Consider the following 13,291-nt stretch of genomic DNA (forward strand, 5'->3'; position numbering starts at 1 on the left):
ACCTCTTAGCTTTATAATGAATCTGACATCTATCAAATGTAATATTTTTGTTGGTCAGGCTTCAGTCGCCTGTCCACTCCTCCCTGGAGGTGTGATCTCTTTACTTCCATGTGACCTTTACTTTCTGGGAGCCCCAGTGTGGCACACTACATCCAGCAGCGACATTGGTCTCTACAGAGCAAGTATATGCAAGACCCTTTCTGCATACCTGGCAGGACCTGTCAACATCAGGCATTATCACTTCTTGTAGCAGACACTGTCTTCAAAAAAATGCTGTTAGCTTCAGAAAGCGTAGCCTCTTAGAAGAGACTGAGCTGAAAAGTACATTCACTGAACAAAATTGTTCTTGTTTATCTTAAAACAGGAGAAGCATTAATGTTATGTAACAGGCAGTAAAATTAACACAACTTGCAGATTTCTCACCTTCACACGTGTCTGTTTCAGTGCTGAACATGTAACCCTTTGGACAAGTGCAGCTGTAACTTCCAGGGGTGTTTCGACAGAGCCCATTATCGCACAGCAGCCCGTTCATCGAGCATTCATCAATGTCTGCAAAAAGATGAGACAGACATACCAGTGAGTGCAAATGCCATGAGATGAATTCACCTCCAGAAGTGGACCCTGTTGCTTTCTACAGCAACAATTAGGTTGCTGGATACTCAGTTTTCTAGAAAAGTGACTGAGCAAGGAAAAACGTCAATTCATAGTTTCAAAAGTTAATTCATTTTCAGCTTCTTACTACAAAAAATTCTGTTCAGCTTTCAAAGTTTTTCATTAGCAAGCTCTAAAGATAGTTCATGGTAAGTCTTAAAATAAGAATTATGTTTTCCTGGAATGATCTTGGGATCTTTGTCAATTATATGACTATATCAGTGTCACAACTTCACGAAGGTCTATTTCCTCTGAAACCATCATTTTAAAACTTTTCTTTTACACGTATAAATAGCAGTGTGTTATATTACTATTCTAATCCTGTTTTATGGGCAAAAATTGACTTTGTTATCCAGTAAGTGAATATGTGCTTAAAATCTAAATTGTACAGTTCCTGAATGGTGGACATATCAAGAATACACATATCTTAACTCCCCTCCAGACGTATACTGTATTTAAAAAATAAATTAAGATTAAGGCCAGGATATCAAGCACACTGAACAGAAAAAACCCCCATAAATTAACATAATTCCCTGAACTCTTCTAATACTAGCTGCAAATAATGCTATTATAAAGCAATCTTCTTCATTGTCCTAATGTTCATGTTTAAAAAGAAAAAAAAATATATTATTTTGAGCTAGTTTCCTTTAATGTCCACCAATCACAAATACTGAAGTTTTTAAAAGAATCTTGACAGGATAAGCCATGATAAATTTGATGCTTTATCCTGCTTCATGGTGTCTCCTATACTTTGATTGCTTCATTCCCAAATGTAGCACTGCAACTGAAATCTTAAATCAACTACATTTTTTAGAAGAAGAAAAACAAGAACACAACATGATTACATTTTGAAGGCTTTTTTTTTCCCCAAATACATTAGATTTTGCATGCCATGCTTATAAATCCCCTTAGGATTCAGACGATAAAGTCTAAATTTCCTTAGACAATGAATATGAGATTTTGGCATAACTGTGCTTAATCTAACTTCATTTGATCTTAACTAAGTAAAGGAGGATGGATTTGGAATTTGATGTTTTCAAGAGCAATAGACTTTAATTTCGAGCTTGTCATACAACTCTTTAACCTAAACGAGCAGTGTTATAAATGTGTTATTTCCTTAGAATATCAGAGAATAACTTCAGATATGCACTGTAAAAATACAGGACAATACAATTCATGCTCTAAAACCACTTTAAACTGACAAAAATACTGTCTGCATTCTGTCTGATGACAATTTTTATCTCCTGGCAGCTCATAATCTGTATCAATTAGAACATTTCAACCATTTGTTTAGGTGTTCATACCTTTTTCTGGAAAAATTCTCCTTTCTAAGAATAAATGCATCCTCACAAAACGTATGCTGTATTTTTATTTAAATAACTAAACAGACATCTACCTATAATAACACTTACACAATCCCAAGTGTAACTAGATAAAAAAAATCCCTTGCCATGAAATCCATTTGGAAAACAAAAATTATGTGAAGCATTTTAAGAAAACACTGATAGTTTTCTGCAGCAGTCAGAAAAGGTCATATTTAGGGCCCTTAGAAAGTAACTAGCTGTAAAATTCTTTAAGTCAAACAGATGAAAAGAAACACTTTTCCTACTTTGTGTTTGCTTTGCATCATCAGGTAAGAATGTTTGGTATACCACAGTTATACAGTCCATGTTTTCCTTACCAAAAATAGTGGGGGTTCGTTGACCACACATCCTAGTAATAGGTCAGGTAAACCTTTAAATGCAGAGAGTAATAACTCCCCAAAATAAACACATCAGATCATAGAATCATAAAATCAATCACAGAATGTTCAGGGTTGGAAGGGACCTCTAGAGGTCATCTAGTCCAACTGCCCTGCCAGAGCAGGATCCCCTAGGGCAGCCACACAGGAACACGTCCAGGCGGGTTTTGAAAGTCTCCAGAAAAGGAGACTCCACACCCTCTCTGGGCAGCCTGTGCCAGTGCTCTGTCACCCTCACAGTACAGAAATTTTTCCTCATGTTGAGGTGGAACTTCCTATGTTCCAGCTTACACTCATTATTTCTTACTCTATTGCTGGGCACCACTGAGAAAATACTGTCTTCTTCCTCTTGACACTCACCCCTCAGATATTTGCATACGTTAATAAGATCCCCCTTCAGCCATCTCCTTTCAACACTAAACAGTCCCAGTTCTCTCAGTTTCTCTTCACAGGAGAGATGTTCAAGTCTCTCAATCATCCTCATAGCTCTCCATTGGACTCTCTCCAGTAGGTCTCTGTCTCTCTTGAATTTGGGAGCCCAAAACTGGACACAGCATTCCAGGTATGGTTTCACCAGGGCAAAGCAGAGGGGAACCTCCCTAGACCTGCTGGACACACTTTTCTTAATGCACCCTGAGATTTCATTGGCCTCCTTGGCCACAAGGGCACATTGCTGTCCCATGGACAACTCACTGACCACTAGGACTCCAAAGTCTTTCTCTATGGGGCTGCTTTCCAGCAGGACATCCCCTAATCTGTTCTGGTGCCTGGCGTTTTTCCTCCCCAGATGCAGGACTCTACACTTGTCCTTACTCAGCTTCATGAGGTTCCTCTTTGCTACGGCAGCACAGCCTTCCTGGGTGTCAGCCACCCCTCCCAGTTTCGTATCATCAGCAAACTTGCTGAGGGTGCACTCTGTCCCTTCATCCAGGTCGTTGATGAAGATATTGAACAAAATTGGGCCCAGCACTGATCCCTGAGGAGCACCCTCGGCCAAAGGCCTCCAACTTGACTCTGTGCCACTAATCACAACTCTCTGAATTCTGTTGCTGAGCCAGTTCATAATCCACCTCACACTCCAATCACTTATCCCACATTTCTTGACTTTACCTACGAGGATGTTTGCCTTATTGAAGTCAAGGTATATGACATCCACTGCTCTCCCTTCATCAACCCATTTGGTTACGTTCTTGTAGAAGGATATCAGGTTAGTCAGGCAAGATTTCCCCTTGGTAAATCCATGCTCTCTGTAACTGATAACTTTTGTTCCAATTGATTAGAGATGGCCTTCAGAATGAGGTGCACCATCATCTTCCCAGGGATGGAGGTGAGACTCACTGGCCTGTAGTTGCCAGGGTCCTCCTTCTTGCCCTCTTTGAAGACTGGGGTGACATTGGCTTTCTCCCAGTCCTCAGGCACCTCTCCCATTCCCCATGATTTTTCAAAGACGATGGAGAGTGGCTCAGCCACAACATCAGCCAACTCTCTCAGCATACGTGGATACACTCTGTTGGGGCCCATGGATTTGTGCGTTTTCAGTTTTTCTAATAGTTCTCTAACCAAATCCTCACTGACCAGTAGAGAATCATCCTCATTTATTTTCCTCCCTTACTTCTAGGGACTGGAATTCCTGGGGGCTGGCCTTGGGAGTAAAGATAAAGTACTTAAAAGTAAAGGCAAAGAAGGGATTCAGATGGTAAATCAACACTTAAGACTTCCCAATTGGAAGTTTTTTTAATTAATCATTCCTGTATACTGGTGACCTGAAATTGTGAAGAAGAAAAGAATAGCTGTTACACTTGAACCCTCTGTTAATACATGATTCGTGAAATCCTGAAGTGGATCATCATTTCCTTCATGAGGTGAAGCCTTCAGAAAATAGAAGACTAAGTGGGCAGCTACCTATTCTATTGTATTTTTGTAACTAAGCAACATCATGAATTATTGCACAGTGAAGAGATTTTGTATGTAGTCCACCAGTTAAAATTCATTATGATAATGATAGCCATCTGTTACATTTTCTTATGCAAAGTCATGATCTTCAGCTCTTGACAAACTGTCATCCAAACTTGAAAGGGACACATTTTAGGCGGTCTTAACAGACATTACACATTAAAACGTAACACAAACTGATCCATGCTTTTGAGAGAATTAATTCCTAACCTGCAAAGACATCTTCTGCTTGCACTTTCCAAACAGTAATGCCACCCCGTCAAATAACAGAAAAATACATCAGGAACAATACTAGCTATGCAGTGACTATGAGAAGCAGTTTCATTAGAGAGTTTTTGCATTTTCTTTATGGCTTTAAGAAGAAGATGTCCTGAAAACTAAATTCTGTCAATTCAAATTAGCATCAATATAGTGATGAATTATTTAACAGTAATAAAAATACCAAGCAACTTACCTATGCAATTCCTTCCAGAAGGATCAGGTTCATAGCCACTGTTACAGTTACAACGGTAGCTGCCACGTAAGTTTTCACAAATTCCATTGGAGCAAATATCAGGATCCAATGCACATTCATTAATATCTGTATTAACACAACAGAAGGTAAACAGATACTGAAAGATATTAAAAACGTGATCCGGTGACAGGTGTGGACAATACCTGACTCACTGGATGTTGGGGCTGTCATTCAGAGCAAGGGTATCACATGGGTGCAGCCAGAAGGCTGAAAGAAGCAAAGAATTTCAGTAAAGAATTTGACACCGTCTCCTACAGCATCCTCACAGCTAAACTGAGGGAGTGTGGTCTGGATGACCGAGTAGCGAGGTGGGTTGTGAACTGGTTGAAAGGAAGAAGTCAGAGAGTTGTGGTCAATGGGGCAGAGTCTAGTTGGAGGCCTGTATCTAGTGGAGTCCCTCAGGGGTCAGTGCGGGGGCCAGTGCTGTTCAATATATTCATCAATAACCTGGATGAGGGATTGGAGAGCACTGTCAGCAAGTTTGCTGATGACATGAAACTGGGAGGAGTGGTTGACACACCAGAGGGCTGTGCTGCCATTCAGAGAGACCTGGACAGGCTGAAAAGTTGGGTAGGGAGACATTTTATGAAATATAACAGTGGCAAGTGTAGAGTTTTGCACCTAGAAAAGAATAACCCCATGTACCAGTATAGGTTGGGGACTGAACTGCTGAAGAGCAGCATAGGAGAAAGGGACCTGGCGGTTCTAGTGGACAGCAGGATGACCATGAGCCAGCAATGTGCCCTTGTGGCCAAGAAGGCCAATGGCATCCTGGGGTGTATTAAAAGGGGAGTAGCTAGTAAGTCGAAGGAGGTCCTCCTGCCCCTCTACTCTGCCCTGGTGAGGCCACATCTGGAATGTTGTGTCCAGTTCTGGGCCCCTCAGCTCAAGAGACAGGGAACTGTTTGAGAGAGTCCAGCGCAGAGCCACGAAGATGATGGGGTGGAACATCTTCCTGATGAGGAAAGGCTGGAGGAGCTGGGTCTCTTTAGCTTGCAGAAGAGGAGGCTGAGGGGTGACCTCATAAATGTTTATAAATGTGTAAAGGGTGAGTGTCAGGAGGACAGAGCCAGGCTCTTCTCAGTGATGTCCAATGCCAGGACAAGGGGCAAGGTGTACAAGCTGGAGCATAGGAAGTTCCGCACAAAACATTAGAAAAAGCTTTTTTACTGTGAGGGTGACAGAGCACTGGCACAGGCTGCCCAGGGAGGTTGTGGAGTCTCCTTCTCTGGAGACATTCAAAACCTGCCTGGACACGTTCCTCTGTGATCTACTATAGGTGATCCTGCTCTGGCAGGGGGGCTTGACTAGATGATCTTTTGAGGTCCCTTCCAACCCCTAACATTATGTGATTCTGTGATTCTGTGATTATTCCCCTCTGTTTGACACTGCTGAAGCCAAACTTGGAATAGTGCTTCCAGTTTTGGGCCACTTCATGAGGTTCACATGGGCCCAATCCTCAAGTATGTTAAGGTCCCTCTGAATGGTATCGCTTGCCTCTGGCAAATTAACTGCACCACTTAGCTTGGTGTCATCTGCAAATTTGATAAGGGTGTACTCAATTCCACTGTTTTATGTCATTGAGGAAGACATTAAGCCATATTGGTCCCAGTATGGACCCCTTGAGTCTCACCAATTGTTACTGGTTTCCTCTCAGACATTAAATCATTGACCATAGCTCTTTGCACATGACCATCCAGCCAGTTCCTATCTGCCTAACAGTCACTCCACTAAACTCATCTATCTTTAATTTAGTGGAGATAGAAGAATGTTGTTGGGGTCTATATCAAAGGTCTTAGAGAAGCCAAGATAGATGATACCAGTAATTCTTCCGCTGTACACTGGTGCAGCCACTCCACTGCAGAAGGCTGCTAGGGTAGTCAGGCATGATTTGCCCTTGGTGAAGCCATGTTGGCTGCCTCTAATCACCTCGATACTCCATGTTTTGACTTAACTTCCAGGAGGATCTGCTCCATGATCTTATCATGTGCTGAGGTTAGGCTGGTTGGCAGTTCCCAAGGCCCTCCTTTTTACTTTTTTTTTCCCTTTTTTAAATGGGTGTGATACACCCTTCTCTGCACTCACTGGAGATTTCACCTGTCATTTCTCAAATATTACAGAGAGTGGCTTAGTAACTACATTTTCCAGTTCCCTCAAGACCCTGGGATGCACCTCATCATATCCCACAGACTTTTGTTCTTCAGGTGGTCTTGAACCTGATCCCTATGCTGGGAATGACTCTGCTCCCCAAGTCGTTGCTTTGATGTTCAGAGACTTCAGATGTAGGAAGACTGATTACCAGTGAAAACTCAGGCAGAAGAAATAGTTGAGCAGTTTAGTCTTCTTATGTCAGTTGTCACAGGCTCTCCTGTCTAATTTATAGTGTTTCTGTGTATCTGTGTGCACTTTCTTGTACTCTTACTTTTCTCACTACTGTACCTGTAGAAATCAGTCATATTCTTTGCATTCCTTGTCAAATTCAACTCCAGCTGTGCCCTAGCTTTCCTGATCCCATGCCTACACAACTGGGCAGCTTTCCTGCATTCTCCCCAGGATACATGTCCCTGGTTCCACCACCTATGAATTTCTTACTTACACTGTAGTTTGACCAGAAGGTCCTTAATCAGCCATGCCAGCCTCCTATGCCTCCTCACATAGGAACTGAGAGCTCTTGTGATCTAAGGAAAATATTCTCAAAGAGCTGCCAGAGCTATTCTGCTCCTTTATCCAGGAGGGCAGTTTCATAGGAGGTCACATTCATTTATTTCTTTTAAAAATGAAAACTTTCTCTTCTAACATCCGGAGTCCTGGCTTTAGTCTTCACCTAACTCAAGACCATGAGTTCCACTAGGGCATGGTCACTGCAGCCTGCAGTTGCCATCAGATTTGACCTCTCTAATTACTTAATCTCTGTTGGTAAGCAACAACTCTTCTTTGAGGTATGCAATGACAGGGACAACAGTTTATAAGTTACAACAGGAGATCAGGAAACTTTTCCCCCACAAGAGTGGTTACAACTAGAGAAAGCTGCCCTGTGAGATTATGAGAACTCCATCCTTGAAGAATTTCCAAACTTCACTGGGCAAGGCCCTGAGAAGCCTAATTCAACTTTCAAGTTATCCCTGCTCTGAGGAGAAGGTTAGGCTGGATGACCTCCAGATAGCCTTTCCAAACTAAATCAACAGCGAAATATGTGTTTATAAGAATACCTTCATGCAAAATATCAAGCCTGTGCACTAAGTGCCTTCATCTAGGTGAGAAGTTATAAATTACTAGGTGACATAAATACTTTTCCTAATATATAACTAATCCATAGGTCAATACCATAGCATACTCAGTTTTGCAGGAGTTACAGCACTTGAAGGAAATTTAAAATTTTTCTCAGTTCCACAGAATGGGATGATGAATGAGATATATTCCCTGAATTTACAGTGTCATACAGAATTTTTCTGTAGTTGGAAAATTCAAAAATATTCATATGAACAGGAATAGGCTAATTTTAATATTTTTTTTGCCTTGGAGGAAAAAAGAGTTTTTCAATATTAAGGTATTTTTTTCCCATATGGTAAGCCCATTACTTTAAATAATTCCCTTTCCAAATCCTGGACAGAATAGTAGGAGTGCTGGCCTAGTCATAAAAACCTTGTTTTATATTTGTAGTGCTCAAGTTTTTATAAAGTACATTTCCTCTTTAATCATAGTGCAGTTTGGATCATGATTTATACACACTCAGGTAAGCATCTGGAAAAATCGTGCTGTCCCTGGATTAAACTCAAAACTATGAGACACCTGAAAATTTAATAAGAAAATACAAATTAGCATAATATTTCAGGTTTATGCTTTCTTTTGAGAAAAAAGTTTTCTGTAGTTTACTAAACTTGTTTGTATCTTGGGAACAAGCGACACAATTTCATGACTCTATCTCTCCATACCAAATTAATGATTTCAGAAAGTCCAGTTCCTCCTGTTATAGACTGCAAAATCTCTCTCCTTGCCTACGTCCATATTTCTCTCACTTGAAGACATGGCTTTGTGCTTGTTAAACAGAAGCTGAATAAGAAGAGTAGGAATGTGCTGATGAACTGCAGTCTAATTAAGGTGTGTATCAACCAGAAGTCAAAATCTCTACAACAAGAGCTTCACAGTCAGTACACAAGTTGTAGAGAAAATACTAGGGTTTTCTTTAGAAACCTACACGAAAAGGGACTTAAGCTGAGACATGAATCCCTGAACATTACAGTCTTTATCATATAGCAGGTAGAGACCACAATTGCCTTTATGTTTTTAGTGAGAAATTGCATTTTCCATGTATTCAAAAGAAGACATAACCTCCCTATCAGATTACAGGCAAATTCTCTTGGCAGGATGTTGTTTGTACAACAACATTGCCATTATTTCTCCATGAGATTTAGATATTCTTCAAATGTACTTTGCATCATTCATTGAGAAGAAAACTGAGAGAATTTACAAACTCTCTGGATTTGAAATTCCTCCTAAGTTTGCCAATATATTAAGCAATGAGCTCATAGAGAAGGAAAAACTATGCATATACACTTACAGTACTGATCAGACACAGAATTTCTTTTATTATAGTACTATTTTTAAAAGTTACGTAGGCTCTTACTAAGTATAATGATCAGAGGGTCTCATTCTGCTCCTCTGATCTGTCAGCTTTAATGCTGACAAGGATAAAAGCTATACAAATTAAATGCCTGGAAATATTAAATGTATGGTATCTACTTTGATTTGGCTGCAACTTTAACTCACCAGGGGACTACTGAGCAGTAAATCATAGTACTTTGTTCCACCATTCCTTTTTTCAACCCACTCTACTTACTTGGCAGCATGCATTGCCTCTACTTCAGGCCTGGCTCAGCTAATATTTTTAAAATATCTCTCTCTGCAGTACTAGAAGAAGGAACTGGAGCTTTACAGTTCCCAGTATTAAATGCAAGTGCTCACTTTCAGGACTTTTTTCACAAGGGTGTCTTTTGGTAAGCTCCTTTCCAACCCTAATGTACCAGAGAAACGATTCCCCCATGGTAACAGCCCATGTAGTGAACACTAGATCTGGAGTGGAAAATTGCTCTATTACTATCCCAGAGGACTGCAAATCAACTGTAAATGCAAGTGGCTCCTGTTGTTCCCCAAATGATCGAGAAACGTCTTACGCATATTCTAAAAAGAATAAACTACAGGTCAAATCTTTTTTTTGTTCCTATTGGGATCACGCAAAATCCAAAGTTGCAGAGAATTAATTCTGGTCTTTTCTTTAAGCAACATTTAAATGTTGTACTTTGACAATGAAAATATAAAATCAACATATTCATCTTGTTGCAAAAAAGCTCCACTCCAGTATGTTAAAGAAAAATCAAACTCTGAGTTTAATTTTTTTTTTTAACCTTGAATCATACATGTTAAAGAAAAACGTGCAACATACCTCGTCCATCCACAGTAATACCTATGCCACTGCTACACAGGCCATGGAATTCGGCTACTCAGTTGAAGCAAGAGATGTTGGGAAAAAAAGAAAATGTTATTTCCATTGTTCCATATTCTTTAATGCAAAATCAATCCCATCTTACCTTTTTTCGAAATAATTTTTCTACAATGTATCTAATAAAATGTCATTGTTCACATGAAATAACTATTTATAGGTAATACAGCTAAATATGCCAAGTAGCGTTCCTGCACTTTCACATATAGATAGAAATTGAATTCGATAACAAGTATTAAACATTCGATTTCACTATAGTCTTGACAGTACTGTCTCTTTAAGTTACTGCTTTCAACCATTATGCCAGTTTTACTTTTGCTTTAAAGTTTTGTTCTATTCCAGAAAATGACACTGAATGGAAATATTGTTCAAGATACATCATCTTCTGACCTCTGTTTTCAAGAGTTTGGGGCTTTTTTTAATCAATTCCCATGTTTATCTGAAGAATTGATTCTTATGAAATGAAATGCAGATTTCTTAAATTAATACAGGCTGCTCTTTCAAATCAGTTGCTTTGACTAGGAAATTTACAGACTCATCAGAGAATTCTGCTTATTCTCTTTAAAGTATTATAGCTTATAGCCCACACTTAATTCAGGGATCTAACTTCATCCACAGCATACCTGTCCTCTGTTTTGAATTTTGTTACAGTCTGGCCAGCTCTGGAACTAGGTTCACCTCAAATGTTACAGTGCATAAAAATATAAACCCTCAAAATAAAATACAAGAGAGTTTTTCTTTAAAGGAGAAATAATTTCCAGAATCAGTATACAATTTCACTAAGCAACTTATTCACTTCTCTTTAAGGCATGAAATAAATGAACAACCTGATTTTAAAGATTTTAAATCTGTATGTTCACTGTAGTATTCAGAGAAACACAAATTTTTACCTGAGTTTTTAGCAGGACAGGGGTTACATGGCTCTCCAAACCCATAGTCAGGATTCGCACAGCAACATTCAGACTTTGTCACAGCACCAGGGAAAGGACGGACACACACTCCTTTTTTGATGCCTCCATAGCATGTGCTACGCATATGAGTATCTAAGAACAGGCAAGCAAGGAAATAATTTATTCCCTTAGTCCCAGAGTGAAATGTATGCATGCTATCTCAATGAGAGCATAAATAAATAAATGAACAAACAAACAAACATATAAACAAATAACCAAAAATATGTTTATATTAGCTACATCTGCATTGCTCGGCTATAATAAACCTGATGGCACCATGGCCAATTCTCAAAATGAATAGCTCATGGAGCTCTCTCCAGAGCACTTTAAAACCACCTGAACTACCACACCGTGAACAAATTTAAAAGTGTTCCACAGGACCAGTAAAGATGATCCACAGATCTGAGCAGCATTGTAAAAAGAATCATAGAACAGTTTCAGTTGGAAGAGACCTTCAAGATCATCGAATCCAACCTTTGTCCAAGCCCTATCAACACCACTAAACCATGTTCCTCAGCACAGTATCTACCCATCTCTTGAAAACTTCCAGGGATGGCAACTTAGCCACCTCCCTGGTCATGCTGTTCCAATGGCTGAAAACCCTCTCAGTATAGAAATTCTTCCTAATATCCAACCTGAATCTCCCCTGGCACAATTTAAATCCATTTCCCCTTGTCTTATCACTTGCCAACAGGGAGAACAGATCAACCTCCACCTCACTACAACCTCCTTTCAGGTCAATAAGGTCTCCCCTGAGTCTCCTCCATGCTAAATAGCCCCATATCCCTCAGACTTTCCTCATAAGACACATGTTTCAAATCCTTTACCAGCTTCGTAGCTGGCCTCTGTACCCTCTCCAGCACCAAAATGTCCCTCTTGTAGTGAGGGGCCCAAAACTGGACACAGTACTCAAGGTGAGGCCTCACCAAAGCCGAGTACAGGGGCATGATCACCTCCCTGCTCCTGCTGACAACACCATTCCTGATCCAGCCAAGATGCCATTGGCCTTCTTGGCCACCTGGGCACACTGCTGGCTCATGTTCAGCCGGCTGTCCATCAACACCCCCAGGTCCCCCTCTGCCTGGCAGCTCTCCAGCCACTCCTCCCCCAGCCTGTAGCATTGCTGGGGTTTGTTGTGGCTGAAGTGCAGGATCTACAATTTGGCCTTGTGGAAACTCATGGTATTGGCCTTGGCCCAGCGATCTAGCCTGTCTTGATCCCTCTGTAGATCCTCCCTCCCTCAAGCAGATCAACACTTCCACCCAGCTTGGTGTCATCTGCAAACTTAATGAGGGTGCACTCCATCCCCTCGTCCCATTAAACAAGACTGGGCCCAGTACTGAACCTTGGGGGAGACCACTCATAACTGGCTGCCAACTGGATTTATCTTCATTGACCACAACTCTTTGGAATTGGCCATCTAACTAGTTTTTCACTCAGGAAAGGATATGCCCATCGAAGCCAAGAGCAGTCAATTTCTCTAGGAGAATGCTGCAGGCAACTGTGTCAAATACCTTACTAAAGTCAAGGTAGACAACATTCACAGCTTTTCCTTCATCTGTTAACACACACCTCAGTAGGAATAAAAATCATCTGTATCACTATGTGGTGATTAATTTCTCCCTTTGAAAATGACTATAGCCTTGACCTGGACAGGAAGATCTCATTCACTTCCAAAATAGTTTCTCATGCAGGATAATTCACCTGCAGCTCAGAGCTGGTAATACCAAAGGCCACTTATTTCAGAAAAGAAGATAATAGCTTCCTACTGTTTTTACCAATTCTGGACAGAAATGAAATTTCAGAAGATTTTTCACACCATCAGTTAAGTCACATGGCTATCTTAACAGGTTTATGTGTAAGCAGGCATCAATGCTGGATTAGGGTTGGGATATCAGAGATGCAGCAATACCTAGCTCTCAATAGCAATTTAGAAACTCTTACAGATGAATAGGTAGTGGGAAAAGCAGCACAGCTGCCTAGAT

At 40.5% G+C, this 13,291-nt stretch overlaps 1 protein-coding gene across 1 annotated transcript in view; it reads right to left on the reverse strand.

Annotated features, from left to right (window-relative positions):
• Positions 1 to 423: 423 nt before the first annotated feature.
• The window catches only part of LOC104269626 (fibrillin-2-like), a gene marked incomplete at both ends in the record, with an annotated part of 55,138 nt that continues 42,270 nt past the window's right edge, over positions 424 to 13,291 (reverse strand). Inside the window, 4 exons of the mRNA XM_009872079.1 lie at positions 424 to 549; positions 4,800 to 4,925; positions 6,263 to 6,394; positions 11,247 to 11,399. Of these exons, the coding sequence (XP_009870381.1) occupies positions 424 to 549; positions 4,800 to 4,925; positions 6,263 to 6,394; positions 11,247 to 11,399 (537 nt within the window). The remainder of the gene's footprint in view (positions 550 to 4,799; positions 4,926 to 6,262; positions 6,395 to 11,246; positions 11,400 to 13,291) is intronic.

This window comes from Apaloderma vittatum, unplaced genomic scaffold (assembly GCF_000703405.1).
Source record: "Apaloderma vittatum isolate BGI_N311 unplaced genomic scaffold, ASM70340v1 scaffold6606, whole genome shotgun sequence".
Taxonomy (NCBI): Eukaryota; Metazoa; Chordata; class Aves; order Trogoniformes; family Trogonidae; genus Apaloderma; species Apaloderma vittatum.